This window comes from Peromyscus maniculatus, chromosome 1 (genome assembly GCF_049852395.1).
Source record: "Peromyscus maniculatus bairdii isolate BWxNUB_F1_BW_parent chromosome 1, HU_Pman_BW_mat_3.1, whole genome shotgun sequence".
NCBI classification, from domain to species: Eukaryota; Metazoa; Chordata; class Mammalia; order Rodentia; family Cricetidae; genus Peromyscus; species Peromyscus maniculatus.
This window is the reverse complement of record NC_134852.1, coordinates 163,888,291-163,900,528: the sequence shown is the minus strand read 5'-3', so window position 1 is coordinate 163,900,528 and position 12,238 is coordinate 163,888,291. Positions and strand designations below refer to the sequence as shown.

The window sequence follows — 12,238 nt, the reverse complement described above, 5'->3', positions numbered from 1 at the left end:
AAGAGATGAGAAGGGCTGAATGTTAGATGAGTTGCTACTTTATTAACTTTTTTTGTAATGGTTTTTATTTTTGTTTCTTATTCCTTTCTCCAGAAATTGATAATTATCATTGTGGTAGTAGTTGTGTTGCTGAGCATTTTAGCGTTGATTATTGGACTGTCCGTTGGGCTGAAGTAGGAGTGGCCTAAGGGGCTGCTGCACTGAAATGTAAGTAGATGAACGGTTGTGGGGGCCCTGGACCGGCTCCTCCGGAGGCATTAGACTGGGATTTCATAAAGCTACTCTTTTCTAATGACTGTCACAATGTCCTTTAAAATTGTTGGTAACCGTGACTTTTTTTTCATTTCCTTCAAATTCCTCTCTTGGGTTCTGGCTGCAGGGTATTGGTCATGTCTTCTCTGTTTGTAGCCTGAAGATTCTATCCTACTTTGTCTTGTTGCTTGGCACACTTGAGCATCTCATTTTGATGTCCGTACTCAGGGAACCTGGGTAGATGTTGGGTATCATCTGGGAGCTATCTTCTAAATTCTTGGTAGCTTTCACAGACGCTGGGTTTAGCCTTCCGTGTCCTTTTTCAGCATAACTGAAGCTTTATGTTGTGGCTTCAGGCCTTTAAGAGCTATGTTTGTGGCTGAATGGTTGGCTCTTAAATGAGGTACTTGTAACATTTTTAAGTGTTGACTCATGGCAGAGAGTCTGCTAAACACCTTATGTATGTAACAGAATCCTCACAACATTCTTATGAGGCAGTTAGTATTATTTTAGAAGTAGAAAATTTCAAGTCTTAGAGAAGGGTCAAACTCACACAGCTAATAGTGGACCTAGGAGAGTGCTACATCTTAGTTTCTCTTTATAAAATAAGGTAGTGTTTATCATTGTTTATAGGAGAATTCTAGGCTATCAACCAACATTTATTAAGATATAGCTGGCCAGTAATTAGGCTTGACATTGGTGAACATGATAAAGATGACCTAGTAGTCCTTGGGACTTAAGAACTTTCTTTTTTTTCTGAATAAAACAGAGCATATGTCATTTTTAAAAGCTTGTAAGATATAGACAAGTGAAGTTACATTGTAATATTATTTTTCTAAACACGTGGCAGGCTCACACACTCTCGGTTTTGCATAGTTCAGGCTGTATTAACTATATAATGCTTTTTACCCAGTTAGAAAATCCTAAAGATCATTCTTTGTCACTAAGATCTTGTTGTAAATCTAATTCTCAACATGAGGACATTTAGCATTTCCTCAGTGCTGAAGTGTATATTATTTTGCTATCATTAAATGTGATGAGCTTTATATTTTTCTTTTCTCTTTACTGTAAATTCAGAAATTAGATTACTGAGGTAACAAGCATGAACCTCCCTGAGAGGTGATGCAGACTTCGATGTTGATACAGGGCTGATCCTTCATTTCCTTTGTCCCACCCCAGTGTATCACTGCATCTCTCCCCTTTCCATGTGACTGGAGGGTCTGGAAGTCAGATTAGGAAATTTTAAGTGCTCAACTTTACATTAAAAGATAACTGCAATGAGGCAATCAAGCTTCATAGTTTCTTTTGATCCCTTGTCTCTTTCCTGACATCGTTACAGTCCTTGATCACCTCTCTTTATAAAGTTTTAGTTTTTGCTCAGTCTTGACTATCTCAATGCAAAATATGGTAAAATAATAAAAAAAAGGTGTAATAGTTGTTATCGTTCCATATCCTCAGATGAAAAGATGCCTTGAAAATTCATGATGCCTCTTAACCCTCATTCCTAATTCCAAGGATTCAGAATATAGAAGACTCATTTTTGAGGAGGTTAACACTATTACTTTTCGCTGACTAACCAGACTACACAGCATTAAGTTGCTCTGAAGTTATGTGGCTTACTGCATGTTGTTCAGTATTCCCTAGTAAAGGCAAGGTTGATTGGCACCTAGGTCTAGGCTTACCGGTCTCCCATGCCAACCCATGACCAAGGACAATCTGTGTTTACATTCTGCAGTTGCATGCCAGCTGCAGGGCTAAGATGTCATCCATACCTCTAACTTACAGAAAGCGACTGGAGAAACTTGTTCACTCTTACATCACTTCTAAGATGAAGCAACCATAGTATAACACCCGAGATTTTCCGTAGTCTTTTGATTGTGCCTGTCTGCTTCCTATGTGAAGGGAGGGCTCCTGGAGAGGATCTGGATATAGGATGCTTCTGAAACTTGAATTCAAGAGAAGAGCTGCCATGTGCCAGGTAGAGAGCAGGTGTTTTCAACTAGTGATTGTGCATCCCCATGTCCTTCCACAGCTAATTGATTGTGGCACAAAGGCTTATATAAGTCGCCTAAATATTTTTGGTACTACTGTTAAATACCTGAAACACTTTTAAAATTAGTATGCACAGTAATGGGTTCGTTATGTCACGTGTGTATTTTTTGTTGACCCTCTTACCCACCTCCTGCTGGATCTCCAACCCCAGTAGCTCTCTGTTCACTTTCATGTCACATGTATTCTATTGTCAGTCTCCCCCGCACCCCACTACCACCACCATGGTCCACCATTCTCAATCTGTGGGTTGCAACCCCCAAAAGACCATTAGTAAACAGAGATGTTTACATTATCATTCGTAACAGTAGCAAATTTACAGTTACGAAGTAGCAACGAAAATCATTTTTTGGTTGGGGGGTCACCACAACATGAGGAACTATATTAAGGGTTGCAGCATTAGGAACATTGAGAAACACTGACCTAGAGGTTTTATTAGTTCTTTTACAATGCGGACCTTTTCTTTCACATGTCCAGCCTTAAGTTTGTTTCTGGGCTATTTCAATTTAGTGTTGACTTCTGTATGCTCTTTTTTTGTAGGCGTTTCTGATCTTTAATCTCCACATTTGGGGGTTGTGGCAAATTCCTCGTGCCTTACTTAGCATTGTCCTGTATACTGACCAGTGCCCCCTCCTTCTCCTTGCCTCTCTTAGAACCTGATTTCACTCCAGCTTGGCCTGACCACTCTCGTCTCCAGATGGGAACGGAGTTCTAATGGCCTTCCTGAGAATGAGGGGCACCTGTTCCTTTATTTCCTTGTAGCCACCCTCGGACCCGGCTCAGCAATCCACCCCTGGAAGAATCTAACCTACCTGATGCAGCCCTGAGTTCTCCTCAAAACCACCTCCCACCCTAGCAGCCGATGGACCCTCCCTCCTGGACTGTGTGAAGCAACCCAGCTTTTCCTTCCTTCTGGTGTGTCTCTTACACCTTGCGCCTTGTAGAGTCCCAGGTGTGAGACCAGCCTGAGGCGCGGTATTTCTACCTCATGGAATATTCTCCTGGAATATACTTTGCAGGGGAGTAACCCACAAAATAGAGGGGTTCGTCTAAGTCTGGCAGGAGTGTGGCTTGGATCAGAGCCCCTAGCTGGCAGGATGCCAGGCCTTAGTTTGTTGTCCTATGTCCTGAAAACATGAGGGACTGACAGATGCCATTTTGAGCTTATGACTTATTTGAAATCCACCCTTTAATTAAGCTTGAAGTTCAGTTTGTGGGCCACTTTGATTTTTCTCTGTATTCACTCTTGTTTACTCAGAGGGACCAGGGTGAGAGTCCTCTGAAGCTACCATTGGCAAAGACTGAAGTTATGGAATATGCTTCCATGTGTGAGTCTTGGACACTGGCTAGTCACTGTTAGAGAATCGCTATTTGTGAAGCCATTACTTGGAGGCCAAGCAGAACCGAGGATTTATAACTGGGCCAGGGACAAGGTGCTATAGTCTCAGGCTCTGGAAGTGTCCAGAGTGTACTTTTATAACTGTATGTGAGAGATATGTACATAACTGTCTGCCTCTCAGGAAGCAGGAAAACTCGAAGATACTCTGAGCTAAAAAAAAAAAAAAAAGTGGCAAGGTAAACAACAGAGCCTGGCTAGAATCAGGTAAGGGATATATGTTTACCTCAAGTGAGCCATTGTAAAAATGTGATTTTCCCCCTTGTCATCACGGAGCTTGTTTTCTGGATGGCTGCTGAGATGGGAATCAAATGAGACCTTTGGAGTAAGGACTGAGAGGATTCCCACTGAAGTTTTCTGCAGAGTAGATAGTGTAATATTAATCCCAGCTGCTGCCTACCAGAGTGTGGTCCAGAGAGCCTCCCCAAACTATCTGATGTTCTCCGTACTATTCACGTGGTGTCCCTCTCAGGCGGGAGGCTTGGGAGGCTATAGAGCAGCTCTTCCTGCTCCCTTGTCTCCCATAATTCCTACCATGGAGATAACAGCCTAGAAATCCTTATTTAGTGATTGCAACCCAGTGGTAAGCCTTAGACCTCTGGTGGTCCCCGCCAGTATCCCCGATTTTGGGTATTGAAGCCCCAACTTTAATGCTTTGTGGGACAGAGTGAACGTTCTAATCCAGGCACTGCCCATGAGCTTCCTTTGTAAAGACTTCCTCCAGTCGCCCAGCACTCAGGACAGAGCCACAGGGATGCCCTCCTTCCTTCCTATGGCTGTGACGTCTGACAGGACATGGGCTCCAGCTAGGAGGGGAGACCATCCTCACTCAGTGCAGGCCTTCTCTCTCCTCTGACAATGATTCAGGGGATGAAAGTTTGAAACATATGCCACATGTGAAGGGCTTTTGTTGTTTATATTTTTTTAATGTAAACTTGATTATTTTATTGCTAATTTAAAAATAAATGACTTTATATTGATTGCAAAACAGCTCTGGGTCCATCTCCCTGCATAACACTTTGGTGATTTGGTGCCACCATGTGGTGACTTTTGGTGCCCCAGAAAAAAACTGTCACTCAGCTTGCTCTAGTAGGAAGTAAGGGATCTGATGGGATGATAGCCAGAAGAAAAAAAGGCAACACACAGATCCCTGTGGATCTGATTTCAAGTCGAACCTGGAAACATTTCTGTGAACAAGCCAGATCCATCCATTTTCCGTCTGGTGTTTCCTGTCCCCTCCTTCCCTCTTCCGTATCTAGCTGTGCCTGTCTCCTTGTTGTCAGAATGTGTACCTGCACAGTGATGCCATTTCTCATGTAATTCTCTCTCCTTATGATGAGCAGAAGAAGATCATGATCATGATCTGCTGTATTATCCTTGCCATCATCTTGGCCTCCACCATTGGGGGCATATTTGCCTGACAAGGTGAGCTGTCTGGGGAGGGCCAGGGCTGCTGTCACTCACTTGACTGCTTGAATTCTGCTTGCTTTCATTGTATGTGAACCAGACTGCCCAATAAGGGGTGGGGGCTGGGCGCAGGACTAGGTCACTGTTAGAGAAAACCAAGGAAAGGGATGTTTTGGAGAGAGAGAAGTAGGTGAAGAATAATTGGTAGTAGGTAATCAGTGAGGGAGATGGGGAGACAAGGTAGAATCTGCCCCATGATTGAGTCTGGTAGGACAGTGCTTCTGAACAGTAAGGGATATTCATTCCTCTTGTAAAATCTGAGCCTCTGTGTCTGGAAATGGTAAGAGGAGTAAGAATTAACTTTCGCATTGAACTTGCCTTAAAATCTCCCACTTCCAAGGATAGGACAAGCCAGTACAGTTTTGAGAGTACTTTCTCACGCCTTCAAAGGAGAGGTGGTATCCTGGCTATGAAGACAATGCTGTGTAACACATGATTTTTCTTTGCATTTTCTGTTACCTCCTTCTGCCCTCACAGATGGAATCTCCACAGGCATCTCCAATCTTCACCTCTCTGGTGCCATCACTTCTCCCCTTCAGAGTCCTCAGCAGCTATGCCTCTTTTCATAGGAATCGTACGACACAGGGCACCAATCAACTGCTTTTTAAATGTCACACAGAGGGAACAAATGAATGAAGATGCAGACTTGAAGGGGGCCTGGATGAAGGATCAGGGAGCACAGCAGTACACAGCTGGTTTAGATGGTCCCTAAAGGGCAGGCCTGCGTGGTAGAGAAGCATAATGGGTCCCTGTTAGGGTCCAACACGGACAGCCTGAATGCCAGGACAGCGGTGAAGAGGCAGGTATTGAACTCTGTGAGTCTGTCTCAGATCATGGTACTCACTGCTTCTACTTTCAAAGCTCTTTCGGCTTCACCCTTAACCAACCAGATGTCTGTTTCCTTCTTCAGGGTCCAAGAATAGTTTTAAAGCATAGACTGTTTAAGGATCAGCACCAATGCCTAGCTTCAACACTGCCGTGTCCCTGTTGCTTAGCAGTGCCTGCCACTGTCACATATTTGCTTACTTGCAGTCAAGCTTGGATTCCATTCATGGATGAGTCCTTAGGCTGGGTTTTTAAACTCTTTAAGATGTGACTGGGAACATGGTTTATTATATTACTATTAGTGGCTTATGCAAAAATACTACAACCCTTCATTACCATATCATACACGTTAAAGTGGTTTTTTTTGGGGGGGGGTCGTTGCTAAGTAGAAGTTGAGTTTCTGTTGGCGGTATGGATTTCTATCAATAGCCTCTCACTTTGCAGAGATGGTGGTTGGTTTCAGGATGGAGGTTCATTAACTAAAGTTATTCCTCTGACAAGGAAGAAGTTTTTACTATGATTCAGCTCCCAATAGTTAACCAAACTGGCACATTTTGTGATCTGTAACAACTGGAGGTGTAAGGGAGAAAAGTGTGGTCAGGCTATGGCTTCTGACCACACCAGATCTGTGTTAGTAGAAACTGCTAGTCAGTGACAGGTGCAAGAAACTGGTTCAAGCACATTCCCAATCCAAGGTTTCATTGTGTTTTGATTTAAAAAAACAATTTACTTAAGAGATTATTACATTGAAGACACTCATTAAGATAAATTAAAAAACTGGGACTAAATATCCTTTTGAAAGTAAGTGAAATACTTCTGTTTTTTGTTAGAGATCTTATTTTTTAAGAAACAGGATGAAGAAACAATGTTTTATCAGTGTGCTGTTTTCTACTCACTTTCAAAAGCAAGTGGTTTAATACTGCTATCAATTTGTGTTTTAGTTTGAATAGGGAATACTGGCTAGCTCAGAAAAACAGATTAATCTTGTTATGAACAAATGGAGCTGGAACCATGAAGTTTTGGATCACATGGGACCCTCATTTATCCAGTGGTAACTTGTGTGCTCCACATACATAAGATCCTGAAGGGACAGAGAGCCAAAATGCCCTCCCTTAGATAGTTTCAGACCTAGGAAGCACCAAAGGTTTCAACTTTTGTTATCAGTTCTTTTGCTAAATGGTGTACTCCTTGTCATATTCCATGTTTCCCCTTCTGAGACTGACAGAAGATGGGCAGCTGGGTATTAATAAATATCTGTTGAACCTACTAATCCAGGTACTGTCATTTATATCCTTATTATTCCAAAAAATGCATTTGTAGTGAGCAAAATGTCATAAACTAGGCAGTATACACACTTACATTTCCAGCTGTGAGATGAAAAGCAAGTTTCAGCCCTGGAGACATGTGTGGTACAATGCAGGAAGTAAGAGTTCCTACCAGTTTTTTTTTTGTTTTTTGTCCATGTCCTGTCCCCACCCCCACCCCCCCCCCACCCCCCCCCCCCCCCCCGCCCCCCGACAGGATCTTGCTTGTGGCCATGGCTGGCTTGAACTCAACCGAGATCTGCCTGCCTTTGCTTCCTGAGTGCTGGGATCAATGACATGCTCCACCACAGCTGGCCATGCCAAATCATTCTTAATCTCTGAAGCAGCTAAAACTGACCAGTGAGAAGTTGCACCTTGAGGTTACACTCAAACTTTAATTAGAAACAGTCAGATAGCACAGCTTTCCAGAAGTCACGTACTCATGTGCTTAGTTATGATCCAAGAAGCACCGAAGATCCTAAGGACCCTCACGATGCAGACTCGCAGTCTCAAGAGTTAGTGTGCACGGTTCCGTGCTTTCACTACACACGCTTGGGCAGGTAGAATTTGCCCCAGTACCGCCCTTTCTGCGTCAAGTCATACGGGCTCAGGAACTTCCGCATGCCAAGCATGTTGGCTGTGGCTATGCGCTCAAAGGTCCAGGGGTTCTGGTTGTTCGCCTCTCTTTCTTTTTGATCTTGGCGCATCTTTTCTAGAGTCTCACGGCTCACAGCCTTTGCTGGAAAGGGCAACTTGTGGGCAACTAGGTTCAGGAAACCCTGGACCTCTTTAAACTCACAGCGTCCGCCCATCTCGACTATGAGGCAGCCAGTCTTCACAGGTGTCACATAGTGATCAATGGCACCTTTACCTCCCCCCATGCGCTGCCCGACACCTTTGCGAGTGATGGGCTTGAAAGGGGCTGGTACTCGCCATATGGCAAACATGTTCTTGGCGTCCATAGAGCGGTTGATTGTCAGACGCATCATTTCAAAATGGCCCCAGTGGAGATACCCACCTCCCAGTGCCTAAAAATGAACAGAAAAATTAGAACACACAGGGATTTAGAAATCTTTTATGGAGTCTATTATGCCTCCTCTTTTATAGTAACTGGCTTTAATGATACACATGAAAATAAATATATAAGTTCTTACGTAAAGCTGAGGATAGAATCCTAAGAACTAGTCAAAGGAGGAGAGGAGAGTCCCAGACAGACAAACATTGATGTCAATGCCCCGACACAGCAAAGGGCTTGGTGAGTTTGAGCAGAAGTCAGCGTTTGCTCGGGTTCAGGAGGAATGCAGAATGCAGCTTCTGAGAGGTATGCAGCAGTGCTCATGCAGGCCAGGGAAAAAGACTTCACAGACACCACTCTGGCTGCCTCAAGGAGCAGAAATGCTAGTGCACATCCGTTTGTGTGGCTACTGACATTAATCTTCATGGAAACCACTCAACAAGTAAGGAAGCAGCTGCTTTAATCCTCAACCAGGAATATTCCACTTTTACCAAAGGCTTAAAAAGACCTCGTTCTAACTGGGCAAATGAGGCAGCACCTTTGTTCCCTGCTTTCACAGTAGCCTTCCTCACCTTCTCTGTGGTTTCAACCCATCTGAAATAGTTAAGTGGAGTTCCTGGCGAAAACAATTTATAATTTTAAACTAAACACTTTTTGGGATAGCAAAATAAAAATCTAATATCATCTTGTTCTACATAGTTTCACCCAGATATGAATCATCTTCCTGGTCAGTATACACCTGTTGTATAGGCTACCTGCCTGTGGGGTTCTTAGTGGCCACTAGGTTATCAGATCCACTGCGACAGTATCACAGGGCTTGTACACAGAATTCAGTGCTACCCACACTCAAGTATCCAGTACACGACGACTGTGTTTTCAATCCTACGACCTACATCTATTTAAAGAGTAATTGGACTGTGGCATCTAGGTGTGGCAGTTCTGATAATGTGAAGGAAGAGACTAGAATCAACTCAAAGAGTAGAAAACTTTGTTAATCTCTCTCTCTCTCTCTTTTGGTTTTTCAAGACAGGGTTTCTCTGTGTAGCTTTGCTCCTTTCCTGGAACTCACTCTGTAGCCCAGGCTGGCCTTGAACTCACAGAGATCCACCTGCCTCTGCCTCCCAAGTGCTGGGATTAAAGGCGTGCACCACCACTGCCAGGCCTTGTTAATTTCTTTTATCACTCACCAAAATTGCAAAATTGCCTTCTGTGAATTCAGTGGCTTCAGCTGAAGGTCCTCGTATGTCCTTCAGATTTTTAGGTTCTCTTCTTACTTTTGGCACAAGTGGGGCCCTTTCAACAAATTTAAGCTTGGACCTTTCAGGGATGGAGACATCTAGCAGGAACAAAAACAACCAAGAATAAGTGAAGCTACACTTCTCAGAGGATCTACTTTCTTCCTAGGAAGAGTCACACCAATCAAGTGGAAGTTTTAGGTCACTGACTAGTAATTCCAAAGCTTATTATTCTCCTGTGGATGTTTCCAGTGAGACTGGGATCTTTCAGCTATAACAATGCTTTCTGCAAATGTTTCTAAACCAAATTCACATACTAATCCCCTGCTCTATGTTCAGCACCTATAACAGGGATTGTCCTAAATTATTATTTCATCCCACTTTTAAAGCAGCTTTGGTATTTTGGGACAGCCTTCATGGGTGTCAGATGGTGATCACTGTGTAATCTCAATCCTGTAAGAATTCCTGGATTGAGTGTGTGCATCACCACACTTGGAGGGTGACCTTTATACTATTTAGGGCTTTTTTTTTTCCCCCAGTTTGAACTTCTAAAAACTAAATTACATATACTAAACGGACAAGGGGGTGGTATTACAAAGTGAAGTATTAGAAATTGAAAACAAGGGGCCTGTGAGATGTTTCAACTGGTAAAAAGCACCTGCTTTCAAGCCTGCCTAGGTGAGTTGCATCATCAGGTCCCACACGGGGGAGGAGAGCACTGACTCCCAAAAGTTGTCTTCTGACCTCTACACGTGTGCCATGGCATGTGTGCACCCACACACATATGTGCATACAAAATAAATAAAAAGTAATAAAAACAAATAGAAGAGAAATTGAAAACTAGAACACACATAATTTTCACCTAGATCAAGAAACAGATAATTGGGCAGGTGGTATTCTAATCTCCATTTTAAAGAGGAATTAGGGCATAGAGACATTTTACAATTAATTCAGTTAAAACATCAAAAACAGAAGCATGTTCTTTAAATAAAAAAAAGTCAGGCCAGGTGGTGGTGGCACACACCTTTAATCCCAGCACTTGGGAGGCAGAGACAGGAGGATCTACAGAGCTAGTTCCAGGACAGCCAAGGCTACACAAAGAAACCCTGTCTCAAAACAAACAAATAAATAAATAATTGAAAAAAAGTTACTACCCCTCTGAATGCTAATGGGGGTACAGAATATTATACAAAAATATTAAGTTCTTCAACTGTGCTGTATTTTTCTTGAGAAACTTACAACCTAGGAATTCTCTGATCAGTATTTTAACATCTTTACCCTCTTTATTTGGCAACTTGGGAAAAACAATTGTGATTCATAGAAAAATTAAATATGAAAAAAGGCATGGCTCCATGATAGAAATAAACAAACCAAGAAGCCTCAAAGACTCATCATATTATCAGTGGAATTATAAAATTGACACGCCAAGTTATAAAAACCACCCTCCCCTCCAACTTCTATGGGCAACTTCTGAGAAACTTGGTAATGCTTTCTTTCATCTACAAGTTAGTATGCACTTCCAAGAGCACACAGTACTTTATTTCTTAAAAATTTTATGAGCGTTTTGCCAGTATGTACTGATGTGCAGCAGAGGGTGTTGGATCCCCTGGAACTGGAATTATAGATAGTTGTGAACCATTATGTGCATTCTGAGAATTGAACCTGGGTCCTCTGCAAGAGCAACAAGTGCTATTAACTGCTGAGCCATTGCTCCAGACCACACAGAAGTTTAGCAATTATGTGCCGAAGGCCCTCAGATGTCCAGGCTGTTTGCATTTTTGGAGAAAATAGTATACTATACAGTAAAGTTAGATTTACAGGGTTGCAGCTGACCTGGTTACTATTGCTACGTGTCTGCATTATGTACTGTTATTTAGAGAGAAGATCAGTCTGATTAATGACCAGTTAGCTCTGACTGAGTAGATCATGGGGGCCACATATCAGTGGTAGGATCCCGGGGAACTAACCCAACAGGTATTTGCTCCGCGCAGGTGAGGAACTTTTATGGTTTCTTTTGTTCTCTGCCACTAGTTCTTAGAACACTGCTTGTCAGCACTTCATTACCTATATTTGTAGAATCACTTAATGAAGACAGGAAGCACCAAAAACACCTTTGATGTCTTTTACCATCCGCTGGGTTTCATCAGAGAAAAAAGTGGAAATGACAGGCGCTCACCTTCAAAAGTTGGCACCGGGAGGAGGGATTTCAGACCAGCACTGGTGGGAAGGGCTGCCCAAGAATCTACAAAGACAAATCAAACCACTATTGGTACGCTCTGGAACATTCCTGACAGTGGTGACTACCAGTGGGGGGCGCGGGTTCCACTAAATGGGCTAGCAGGGACTCGGAGCACCTCTCCCGCACGTGACTGGGACCCAGGGATCCTCATAGCGGACGGAGGTGGCGGCAGGAAAGAGCAGGACTCATCAGAGTAAGCAAATGCTTTGGAATGTGGGGAGGAAGAACAGGGGAATGCCTTTTGAAAAGACCAAACAGGTCTTCTGACCTGAAAAGTGCACCCGCAGGAGCGGCGCGGAGGCGCGCGTCAGCAGCCTCCACATGGCCACGCGCGAGCGGCCGGGTCAGGATTCTCTCGGCGACAGCAGCAGATCCTCCCGGTAAGATCCAGCGTCCAGTCGGCCGGAAGCCATCCGGAACCGGAAGTGACGTTATACACTTCTCTCCTTAGAGTCC

General features: G+C 43.4%; 2 protein-coding genes across 8 annotated transcripts in view; one reads left to right on the top strand and one right to left on the bottom strand.

Moving 5' to 3' along the window:
- Stx3 (syntaxin 3) overlaps positions 1–7,259 on the top strand; it is a 42,703-nt gene extending 35,444 nt beyond the window's left edge. For 2 of the 7 annotated variants that reach the window (XR_006063773.2, XM_015990827.3), the window contains exon 10: positions 2,955–4,687. Coding sequence is in view for 6 of the 7 variants with exons in the window: in XM_015990827.3 (XP_015846313.1) it covers positions 2,955–3,128 (174 nt within the window). In the remaining variant the exon portion in view is untranslated. Of the gene's footprint in view, positions 1–93; positions 208–2,954; positions 4,688–5,040 lie in introns of those variants that run through there. The other 5 variants (XM_076560263.1, XM_076560280.1, XM_042261316.2 and 2 more) reach the window with 4 other exon arrangements.
- Positions 7,260–7,668: 409 nt separating this feature from the next.
- Positions 7,669–12,210, bottom strand: Mrpl16 (mitochondrial ribosomal protein L16). Its single transcript, XM_006997848.4, has 4 exons — positions 12,051–12,210; positions 11,720–11,785; positions 9,496–9,644; positions 7,669–8,321 (listed from the first exon to the last, which is right to left on the bottom strand). Exons 1-4 carry the CDS (start codon positions 12,103–12,105, stop codon positions 7,836–7,838), a joined length of 756 nt encoding a protein of 251 aa, XP_006997910.1. The 5' UTR covers positions 12,106–12,210; the 3' UTR covers positions 7,669–7,835.
- Positions 12,211–12,238: the final 28 nt, after the last annotated feature.